Raw genomic sequence first — 12500 nt, forward strand, 5'->3', positions numbered from 1 at the left:
GCATTCGGAAAGACCTGCAATACGTGTGGGGGAAAAGACCACTTTAGCAATGTCTGCACGCAAAAAATACAGCCTGGTAACATAGCCCCTTCCCGCAGCAACCTGCAGCAGAGCAAGCTGAGAGTGCATGAGGTACACGAAGATGCACCAACTTTATCCGAGGATGAACTTTGGGCTCTCTCATTTGCCGGAGAAGTTTATAGTGTTTCTCACAGCAAGAAGCGAATCAGTGCAGTCATGGAAATTGGAAAGAAGACAGTGGAGATGCAGATAGACACTGGAGCATCTTGAAATGTCCTGCCCCGCAGTTGCCTCCCAGACGACACAGAAATTCAGACTACAAAAACAGAACTTATCACTTACTTTAAGTCTAAATTGAGCGTGTTAGGAACAGTCCACATTCGAAACCCATGCAACAATACAGAGTATGTAGCAGAGTTTCTCGTAGTTGAGGATGGTTTCGCACCTCTACTGGGAGCTGAGACAGCACAGAAAATGAACCTCCTGGTAGTCCAGCACCAGAACATCCTGCAGCCTGACCACCAAACACCTGCGATTATCGAAGACAGCATCAATAGTCTGACCGAAGAGCAAGTTCTAGCAGAGTATGCTGACCTGTTTAAAGGCCTTGGCAAGATTGAGGGAAAACTATACTTAGAAGTTGACGAGACAGTCCCGCCAGTAGTAATGCCAACCCGTCGTGTTCCAGTTGCAGTAAAAGGCAAACTAAGAGAGGAACTTGACCGCCTTGAAAGCTTGGGAGTACTTGAGAAAGAGGACAAGCCGCAACGCAGAAGCCTAGCGGGAAGGTTAGAGTGTGCATTGACCCACAGCGCCTAAACCAAGCACTGAAGCGGAGACATTATCCCTTGCCAGTTATTGATGACATCCTGCCAGAGTTGGCTAAGGCGAGAGTGTTCACCAAAGCTGACCTTAAGGATGGGTGCCTCCAGATTCAATTGGATGACACTTCGAGTAAGCTGACGACTTTCCAGACAGCATGGGGAAGGTACCGATGGCTACGTATGCCGTATGGGATACGCCCAGCCCCGGAATGTTTCCAGCAGAAGCTTGACCAATGCCTTGAGGGTCTCAAGGGGGTGTACAAAATAGCAGATGACCTCCTTATTATCGGTCAAGGTGACACTGACGAAGAGGCTGACCAGGATCACGACCTGAACTTGAAGAACCTCTTGGACAGGTGCAGAACAAATGGTATCAAGCTGAATAAGGACAAGTTTCAATTCAAATGCAGCGAAGTGTCGTTCATTGGCCATGTCATGACAAAGGACGGACTGAAACCTGATCCCCGAAAAATTGAAGCAATTGTCAAAATGGAGCGCCCAGATGATGTGCCAGCCGTGCAGAGATTCATTGGGCTAGTAAAGTACCTGTCAAAGTTCCTGCAAGACCTTTTGGAAATGTGTGAACCACTACGTCGCTTGACACATAAAGATGCCGAGTGGATTTGGGGCCATGAACAGGAAGACGCCTTTGAGAGAATTAAAGAAGCTGTTGTCAAAGCACCAGTGCTGAAGTATTTCAGTGAGAGCGACCCAACCGAATGCCAAGGAGATGCATCCCAGGGTGGACTTGGATTCGTGATGATGCAGTACGGTCAACCAGTCACATTTGCTAGTAGAGCGCTCACTCCGGCTGAAAGAAGATACTCGCAGATCGAGAAAGAATTGTTGGCACACGTTTTCGGTATGGAACATAACCACAACTATGTTTATGGCCGCAAAGTCATTTTATGGACTGACCACAAACCTTTGGTCTCAATCTCGAAGAAACCTTTAGTATCAGCGCCTAAGAGATTACAGCGCTTGCTACTCCGTCTGCAGCAGTATGACTACGAGATCCGCTACAAGCCCGGCAAAGATATGCTGCTGGCGGACACTCTTTCTAGAGCTTACCTCACAAAGTACGAGCGGTCAGCAACCGAAGTAGAAGTGGAACACATCCATGCCACACACTTTCTTCCAGTGCCAGAACACCAACTCAAAGAATTGCAGAAGGAGACAGCCTGTGATCAAACCCTTCAAACGCTCAAGAAAGCCATTGTGGACGGGTTCCCTGATACAAAGCAGGAACTCCCAGCAGCCATCCATCCCTACTTCCAACTCCGTGACGAGCTTTCGGTACATGATGGCATCATATTCAAGGGACTGCGATGTGTCATACCTCAGACATGAAGACCAAGGATCAAGGCGAAGCTGCACGAGTCGCATATCGGCGTGTAAGGTTGCTTAAGAAGAGCGCGAGAAACACTGTACTGGCCCGGCATGAATGCAGAAATCACTGACTTCATCCAGAAGTGTGACACCTGCATGGCTTATCAGAGCAATCAACCCAAAGAACCACTAATCTGCCATGAGGTTCCTTCTAGACCGTGGGAGAAAATAGGAACTGATATTTTTACAGTTGATGACATGACAAGAGTTACCTGTGCACGGTAGACTACTATTCAGGTTATTTTGACGTGGATGAAATGTATAGCAAGACAGGAACTGTTGTCATTGCCAAGTTGAAGAAGCACTTTGCCGCGCATGGGATCCCAAACCAGTTGCACAGTGATAATGGACCACCGTACAATTCTGCAGAATTCAGCAATTTTGTTAAGTCGTCTGGAACTGAACACATAACCAGCTCACCCGGATACCCACAGAGCAATGGACGGGTCGAAAATGCTGTGAAAACTGCCAGTACTCTGATCAAGAAAGCCAAAGAGTCCGATTCAGAATTCTTCCTCTCCTTGCTAAGCTGGAGAAACACTCCCACTGAAAGAATGAATTCTTCACCAGCGCAACGAATGTTCGGTAGGCGCACCCGAACTCAGCTGCCAACAGCTGAAGTACTGCTGAAACCACAGTCCACAGATACAGGGGCAACAAAAGATCAAATACTGAAGAGGAAAGCAAAGCAAACCTATCATTATAACCAACATGCGAAAGAGCTTCCAATCCTCCTGGAAAGAGAAACAGTGCGAGTTGCACCCCAACCTGGCAATAGGTCACAGAAATGGTTCAAGGCAGTGGTACAGGACCAAACAGATGTGAGATCCTACAATGTGAGAACCGAAGATGGTAGAATGTTCCGCAGGAATCGCAGACACCTTCGCAGCAGCAACGAGCCATTCTATCCCTTCGAACGCAATGAATCAGAAATCAGCCCGTCACCTCAGCTGCAAAGAGTTACTTCAGCGAACTTTCCTGACTCCTGTGCAACAGAGTTTCATCTACAAGAGCCTAGCACTGAAACGGTACAACCTGATCAGTCAAGCAAACCGGAAGTTGTAGTGTCTGACAAGCCCCAGCCAGGCCAGCACAGGATCACACGCGCTGGACGTGTTTCAAAGCCACCAAACTATTTAAAGGACTACACTTGAAAGTTAAGGTGTATCAGTGGAGAGACTTTAAAAGAAAGGAACTTTATTTGAGAGCCATGTTCTAGTCAATCGTATAGTTGTTGTTATTACTGGCCAAATTTTCATTTAGTGCCAACTTGTTAGTTAGTTTGTCAACTTGTTGTTTGTTTGTTGTTTAGTGCCAACCTAGGGCCATAGTTCAATTTACAACTTGTGTAGATTTTAGTTTCAGTTCTTTTCTTTTTTCTCTTTTACGAAAGGAAAGGTGTAGTGGTCTCCCTGTGCTATTGTACTTAGGTCACGTGACTAGCAAAACCACGCCCTTGAGAGCGGGTTGTTGAAAATAAGCCTCGTAAGAGCTTGATTGAAGTGGTTCATCAGTTTCCCTTCTCGGTTTGGAGCTAAGAAGGTTACAATTGATTCCCTACACAAATCTCAATTCAGTGTTTTCTTGAATTTTAAGTTATTTCTTAGGTTAGGATCATTTGTTAGCTTGTCGACCTCTTCCTCGAAAACATCGCGAAGACGATTTGTCGGGGCATCCATTGTTTTGGCTTTTTCCGGAAATTGCATGATCCTATTTTTGCGAGAGCTCCTAACACGTTTACAAGCACTCCACATTTTAGAACAGAGGCGCTAATTCCATTTGAATAGAAAAACCGAGGACGATTTCCTGTCAAAATGAAAAGGACAATTTCCCTCAATCAAAACAGAAGGGGACAAGCGTGTTCCTTTTGCTCAGAGTCGCTCTTCTTTCTTTCTTTAAGGTACTAACAAACAAACATTTTCACAGCCAAAAATCCCCCCTTAATTCATGAAGGAGGAACGAGAAAAGACGAATACCTCTGAAGCAAGAGAAAATAAAGTAGGAAGAGAGGGCATCCCCCATACATACCCTTTTCCATGGGTAATATGTCTCAAATTATTTTTAGAAAGTTTCATTCCGCGCGGATAAAGTTACATCGCGCGTTGAGTGGATATTTCGTGGAGGCTTCGCATGACATGAACGATGCACAAATCATAGCGGACGCCGTCGCGTTGAATGCAAAATGAGTTTGAGGGTGAATCACCGAGAATTTTACAATATCAATCGGCCTTCACCTGGGAAACTGGGAAAAGAAATTCGCTGGACACCTTGGTCTCATCTAACTCGAAAAAGACTAGGGAAAACCTTAGTCCAAGTGGGGCAGTTCTCTGTGAAGGCGAGAAATATAATTTTTCGCAGAGGAATCGAAAACGAGCCTGAATTAAAATCTCAATTGGAAAACATTTTGTTCTTGGCAGATTGATCTCAAAGAAGGTCACCACGTAGCACTCTCTAGCTCGCTTTCCGTTTGTATTTCCTCTTCTTCGCTACAACTTTCGTATTCACTGGAATCACTGGAACATTGCTTTGAAACAAGCCAGTAAGGGCGATTCTGTTTAAATAGACGAGTTCACGCTCTTGATTGCATCATGGGTAATCAGGGCAACATGGCGGGAAGTTCAAAGGTTTGTATGGAAATTCAAAGCAAAATCTACTGTGCATGACTCTACTTTAAAGACTTTCGCCGTCGTAAACTAAGCAAATAAGTTCATGTTCACAACTGAGATGAACTAGACTTGGTATCCGTTCTATGGAATTCCTAAATATTGCTTTTTTTGTCCCTATACATTCTCTGTAATTTTGTGCCTTTGGAATTACAGGAAATGTATGGCAGAAAACTCTCTTTAATAAAATAATTTCTACAATAGCCATTCTCTCCAAATTTATTCTGCCGCACCTTTGAGCGCATGTCTTCTGTTTTGGAAAATAAAAAACCCAAAAATTGCGTATCATGAATACTTTTCGTCGTTTTGAACTTCCTTACAAACCTTTGAATTTCTCTCCATCTTGCCCTGATTACCCACGATGCACTCAAGAGCGTGAACTCTTCTATTGTTGTTTTGCAATAACTTGAGAAATATTACGTATGGGGAAGGGCATGTATGGGGGCTGCCCTCTCTTCCACTTTGTTTTCTCTTGCTCTGTAGGTAAACCGTATTCCTTTCCCGTTCACCAACAGTTTCCAGCGGAAACGTCTGTTCAATTTGATTGACCACCGGAACAACCGGGTTTGCAATACAAAAGGAAAGTGCCGCTCCTTACCCAGACCGATAGTCCGATCATTTAGCCGGACGGACTAACTCTGCCGACACACTAGTTAAAACAGAGCCAAGCGACAAAGACCTGATCGGATAACCATTAAAGGCCTGAACATGTTGTAACCAATTGCAAGATTTAAACTCTTGTCTTATAAAAAATCTTCTGGAGGAAGGAGCACGTCATCCCAAGAATTCTCATATAATGAAAAAGTACATTCCGTTTGTCCAGTAAACAACTAGGCTACAGGCGCCAAAGCAATGGTGAGAGAAATAACAAAACCGGCTAAGCTCGCAACGACGTAATCCTTAAATACGGTTTCGCAAATCGTTGAACAACATAGAGAGAGAACTGGCTTCGTTTCATCTCAGAAACAGTCAGTTCATATTGCCACCTATTTCAATTAATGCTTCCTCAGGTATTGTACCAGCTTCGGATGGAAAATATGACTGAAAAATGCATCAAGACAGATCTGACTGAACCATTTAAGAAAATTCGGGTACCTGAAAATGCAACCTCTGTGGGAGATCTAACTATCGGCTCAAATGCTGAACCAGGACTTGGTGTCAATGTTGCTGTCTTTGCGGGAGAGACGCCTGAAGGAGGTGAGAATTTTTTAGCCTTTCGATGAAAGAGAGACGTCAAAAATTAGAACTAATTAACTTCATTCTAAGGGCTAGAAAGGGGATGCAATGTTCTTAAGTGGGTTTGTGAAAGGGGTACTATTTTCCAATGGAAGGTATACGAAAGGGGTATCTTTTCTGCCAAAAATGTTATATAAAAGGGTAAGGGGTCGGACCTCAGGGCGGAGCCTCCCCGTATTAATTTTCTGTTAGTACCCCCCCCCCGGTTCTCCAAACTATCTTTAGCCCAAACTATCTGTTCAGCCCACAGGCAGCCCAGACTGTCCTTCCGATTTTACAAGGATTTGTATAGGAAACATAAAAATACTGAAAAAATCGGCTAATCTTAACTTAAAGCAAAGAATGTAAATAAAGTAAACTTACTTTTTCTTTATCTTGTGTCGTTCTGTTTATTTGAGACAAATAGTTGGGCTGGTTTGTGATAATCTGAGTACCTTTGGCCATCATTTAATTAAGGTACTGAGATGTTCACAAACCAGCCCAAATCGCCTGAAATAGACAAAAGGACTCAAGATAAAGCAAAAATAAGTTTTACTTATTTATTTAATGTTTCTCATACAAGTCCTTATAAAGTCGGAAGAAATGTAAACAAAGCACTCGAATCCTGAATCTGGGCTGCCTTACTAGCCTTACTGATATGGAGCTCGTTTGTCAAATGAATCTAATTAAATTGCCTAAGCTCCCAGAAATCTTCAGCAGCTTAGCATCCCACCTGGTAATGGGGTGGTTATTGGTTTGACTCCTGCCAAGATCACCTCGAATTTTGTCTGACGGCTCCCTGCTTATAAAAGAAAAATTCATCATCTTAAGAGTGACTGTTGCTAAAATGGTGATTTGTTGATCTCTCATGCAGATCCTTACTATTTGACGGTGACCGAGGAAGGCTGTGTTCCAGTTAGTGAGGGTATCAGGTCAAAAAAGTATGGGTACATTCATACCAGGTACACTGTAATGGAATAAATTATTTTCTTGGGGACTCAAATGAGAACGTGCTAAAAACCGACAAAGTACGTGAGTCGGCGAGAGTTAACGGCAGCCACGGTCTTCAAATTGAAAATAAAAAATAAAAAAAATAAACAAAGAACATGACAACAACGATATATCCAAAAAGAAATTAAAGATAAAAGCAAAAATAAAGTTTAAAAAATCAAAAAACACCAAAATTCAAACAAAAAAGTAGCTAAAGTACTGAATAACTATCTAATAACAACTCATTGTGATGAAATGATATATGAAATATGAAATGGATCATACATGAACTGCGGATATGAAATCAAGTGAAGCTATGATCCTCGCAGTTCAATGATGAACGCAATTTTTGCAATTGCTTAGAGCAGCCTGAAAAATTCAGGACTTCAACTGTCTCCCTAATCGCCGTCATCAACGACGTAGCTCAACAAGGTAGAACCGAAGGCATAAAGTATGGCGCCTCTGGCTGCCGTTATACGGTCCATATATGACCTTGGAGCACAGCTTACAACCAGCTGGAATCAGCTGTATGTTGGTTTTTGCTGAGGGAGGAAAACCGGAGAGCCCGGAGAAAAACTCAACCCACTTATGGCGTCAAACCTGGGCAAAATTGGTGGGAGGCGAGTGCTCTCACCACTGCGCCAGCCAACCCTGCAGTAGATGACAACTGTCGTGCAATGTACACTCACCTCTTAGAAACAACCAGCCTTATCTTTCTTTTTCGTTTCCTTTCTTTTAGTTTCTTTGACGTGGAGCTTGGGGTGGATCCTAACGTCTTCGTACCGCCTGAAAGTTGCGAATAGATGAAATTCGATGAAAGAGAGATGCGCACTGATACAAGCAGTTATTAGGGTCATTTTCGGGCTTTGATTATCCCAGATATAAACCAATTTTTTCTGTCGAGTAATTGAAACTGATTAATAAATAAATAAATGATGCAACAACATGAACTGTTTTGCCGACATGTCAATGATGCAAAATGAACGACTGCTACGCTTCGAAGTACATTCCTTTTCTGTACTCCACCAAAAAAAAAACAGCAAAAAAAAAAAAAGAAAAACAAAACAACAACAACAACAACAACAACAAAGACCTAAAGTGACCGAAGGTAATATTTTGATCTCATTTCTCTATCTTCACTTAAAAACCGTTCTAACTAAGACGATCATAAAAGGCTGACGATGACGCAAAATTACTGCGCTAGCTGTTGTCAAGCTTAAATGTCGTAACAACATAGGGAAGGAGGGTTTCCCCGACATCCCCACGCAACCCTCTCTTCACAAATCGAGATCTTCTTTTGCTGTCGAATATAAACCTAAGAAGTTCGTGTATTGCTGTTTGCGGTAGGTTTTGTTGGTGGGGAAACTTTTTTGCGGTCTACTTAAGGTAACATGCCCTTCTCTACTCCCCGGGACTCTGGAAACTACAGCTATGATATCCCTTCAATTTTCGCCTTTGTGTGGTAAGAGTGAAAGTCCGTGGTACAAATGGGCCCGCATCGCGTGCATAAATCATGAAAATAAACAGGTCTGTCGGAAGCTTGCTTGAGTTTCAACAAAATGAGCCCCAAAATCGGCAAGAATTGATGACGCTGAAGAGTAATAAAGCAGCTGCTATTTCCAAAACGAAGGAATTACCTGGTGATATAAAATATCGTCTAGGAGAGTTACTTTTTGACTTTGCAGAAACAATGGTCAACTTCAAGAGTTGGGCGATTGTGATCTTTGTGTTGAATTCGCACATTTCTTGTCAATCTTTAAAACACTTGAAAGACGAAAAAAAAAAAAATCTAACAAAAACAGAAACCCGATGTCTTGCCATCATTTTGACCCAGATGTATCCTTTGTTTCGCAAGTAAACATGCAAGGTAACTTGATTACGACGCCCTCTGAATTCGATATCACTTTCGATTTTGCGATTTACTTGTACAGCCAAAAGTACAATAAAAAAATTGAACGTAACAAAAATCTCCCAAAAAGTTTTTTCGCTGATGGTAACTTTTTATACTCTCGGTTCAAAATTTAAGTTGTTTATATGTTGCAAATTTCGTTGCCGATGGCAAATTTTAATATTTTATTCTCGATCGACACTTCCTGTAAACTTCCTTCTGCTCTTCGCAAGAACTGTGTATCAATATTTTGTAGTATATTTTGAGGCCTCCCATCCTAGTACTAACCCCGCCGAACAGGGTTAACTTCAGTGAACGTTTGTCTTGGAAAGCTGTCAGACTGTAAGACCGCACGCTTAACACTTGCGGAGTAAAAGAGGTAATGATCAACATGTCGGCCTTGAAGCCACTGTATCTCGATTCCCTTTTATTTTCTTCAGTCATTCTGGGTTTAGCATTTTGCTAGTAACAACATGTCTTCTCAGGGGGCTATTTACCTAAGACATCTACCATGGCACTATAATGATATACGGTACCAAACAATATCGTTTACTATTAGAGCTACCATATGCACATGACCTTGAAGCGTGTAACTTGCAACTTTTAGGACACCAATTTTATGACCAAATATGGACAAAAATAAGATCAAAGCTGCACGCGCGGGAAAATGCTCGAGCTACGTTACATCCAAATAAGGAAATTTAAAACTAAAAAAACACCAGCTCTGAACCAGAGTTAAACGCTTCAAGGTCATGAGCTTCTGGAGCTGCATATGCAAGGTTAACTTGAATCACCTGGAAGACAAAACGCAGCTCAGTTGACAATTATGGAATACAGCGCTGTGTTACTGCACTACAACACGTACGCAATACCTACTTTTGTTTTATTATTATTCTATTTATATGATTCAGACTAGGTACAAGGAAGAATCATGTCGAGTTTCAGTACTAAACATGTTGTATATCTGCGAAACCTAACTTGATGAAAAACACACCAATATTGGGAGCAGATATCATAGCCTCGATATCCTTAAATAAAATTTTTTGTTGACATTCTATGTTAACCTAATCATTGTTCTTAGCTTCATGTGCACATATCAAGGTTCATTCGCCTTCCTTGAGAGCCCTCCTAAGAGGCTGGGTACAGACTCGTACTAAACCATGTTAATCGAGTGTCAGCGTTACACAAAAGGCCTTATCGGTCCACACGCTTTGAGGTACTCTTACTAGGTTACACCCTGCCGGCTGTCCCACGTCCCGAACATGTCACGCAACACCTCGTCAACTGAAAACTCTTCAACTGGAACAGGTTGAAAGAAATCAGGAAAAGTCAGTAGCGGGAAAGTTGGGCATCCATAGCTTGTTTTGGGTTCATTTTATAAACCAAAAGATTCGTTTCATACTGTGGAACGACAACAGGACAGGGTCAACCAACAACGGATTAAGCGCTATTTGGCGACCTGGCCTTTGTGGACTATAGTAGGGATTTGCAAACGCATTGACGAGTTAAAGAGCTTTTGCAATTCTTCCTCTAGGGGTGGTGGACGGTAGACTAGATTTTCAGTCATACGAGTTTAGTGGGCCATGCATTGTTCCCGGAATCACCCAGCTGAAATAGTGCGCGACAATATACATTGTGTAACTTTAATAAAGCTTGCATATAAACACTACGAACATGGCTTGCATTGGTGCACAATTGTGTGGAATGTAATGTATGACGAACGGCTGATAGAAATGAATTTATTGATCTGCGCTATTGAATTAAGCACTAGAGAGTGGTCAGTTTTAAATAACACCATGAGGATTGCCGTTTTACAATTCATGCTACATGCTGTTCCGTGGACTTGCGCCCTCTTTTATCCTCGTTAACTGCTTCGTAAATACATACGCTTTCAGAGCGAAGACTAGTCATCCTTAAAAGAAAATAAAACCAGTTGGGGACGTGGACGTGAACCTCATCATGGATTACTTCATTAAGTTGTGAGAGGACATTGCCAGTAAAAAATTATGCTTGTTATGACTTCTGGCCCCACGCCATAACGTCCTCTGTAATCGAATGCGTAAGTCAGTCCTGTTGGGGTCCAAAGAGGTGAAGGAACATAATATTGGGCTATAATCGTTGAACACGAGGCAACGACAAACGTTTTATCCTAAAGAAAGAAAGAAAGAAAGAAAGAAAGAAAGAAAGAAAGAAAGAGAAAGAAAGAAAGAAAGAAAGAAAGAAAGAAACAGAAAAACAAACAGAATAATTTAAAATCACATTCACTTCTATTAGTGAACAACAAGGTTACTGATCACGTGAGTGAAGACACTCAATTGTAGTCCCCGCAGGGGCCAAAACCCGAGGAGGCAACCTGGAAGCTCCCGCGTAAAAACAGAAAATGTATGAATTGGTAGATATTGTAGGGGAAATCAATCTCGATTTGCTCAACCGAGCGTGCAAGGTGGAGTCACGAGGTAGAAAATTCGGGGTCGCGATTGAAGGTGATAAGTTTTCGAGTATTTACAGCATTTCTTGTTACTAGGGATACTGTCATGCGATGGCATGCGCAGTATGTCTCATACCCAGAGATTTTGACAGACTATAATATTTTGCTTTATCTGTTTAAGTCTAGACTTCAAAATACGGTTTCCGAAAAGCAATAAAATGATTTTATCTATTATCGATGATTCGGAGTCCAATACATAAAAACGAACACAAATATCAGTGGCGGATCCATACCTGGAGGTAAGGTGGGGGCCAGCTCTCAAACATTTTGTTTTTGCCCTTTCACAGTTTTGGTGGCTTTGGTCCAAAAAGAAGGAGGGGGGTGGGGGGGGGGGGGCGGGCCTTGTTTTTAGATATTTACCCAGGGCCGTAGCCATTATGAGGCAAACCAAGGCACTTGCCTAAGTCAGTTTTTCGTGCTTTTTTAAAATATAGCATAATTCCAGTGTTGTCTTTAAAATGTACGCATCATAAACACCTAAAATACCTACGAAGAGAATGTAACCATGGACATTGCCTCAGTCATATTTTTTTTCTGGTTACGGCCTTGTAATTACCAACAACAACATGACCACCCGACATATGTTGGAGTCAATTGCTGTGTATGAATGGTCCCTGATCACTTCATTTCAACACGCATGTACGAATTAGTTTAGTGTAAGGGAAAGATTTGTCGACAAAACATCCATGCTAGAATGCTGTTTAATTCTCACTGCGAAAAACGTGGTATTGACTTAAAATTTAAAATAAGAACTTTTCCTTTTCACATAAGTGCTTCGAAAATTTGCCTATTATTGTTGTTATTATTATAACTATTATTATTCGACACTTTGAGTCTTTTGGACTTCAAAATTGGATTTGGCGTTAGTTATTTCCCAAAGTATGTTCTAACAACACGAAAGAGACAAAACCAAACAAACACGTCATTAAGTTCAAGCACGCAACAAATTTATTGGTAATATTAATTGTTTGAGCTGCAACTTTCACGTCTAAATTAAGACAAAATGGTCTGGAAGACATTAC

At 41.9% G+C, this 12500-nt stretch overlaps 1 protein-coding gene across 1 annotated transcript in view; it reads left to right on the forward strand.

The window, feature by feature from the left end:
* LOC138026524 (mammalian ependymin-related protein 1-like) overlaps positions 1-8052 on the forward strand; it is a 21343-nt gene extending 13291 nt beyond the window's left edge. Inside the window, exons 4-6 of the mRNA XM_068873906.1 lie at positions 5908-6094; positions 6987-7074; positions 7842-8052. Of these exons, the coding sequence (XP_068730007.1) occupies positions 5908-6094; positions 6987-7074; positions 7842-7905 (339 nt within the window). The 3' untranslated portion in view covers positions 7906-8052. The remainder of the gene's footprint in view (positions 1-5907; positions 6095-6986; positions 7075-7841) is intronic.
* Positions 8053-12500: the final 4448 nt, after the last annotated feature.

Source organism: Montipora capricornis, chromosome 12 (assembly GCF_036669925.1).
Source record: "Montipora capricornis isolate CH-2021 chromosome 12, ASM3666992v2, whole genome shotgun sequence".
In the NCBI taxonomy this organism is placed as follows: Eukaryota; Metazoa; Cnidaria; class Anthozoa; order Scleractinia; family Acroporidae; genus Montipora; species Montipora capricornis.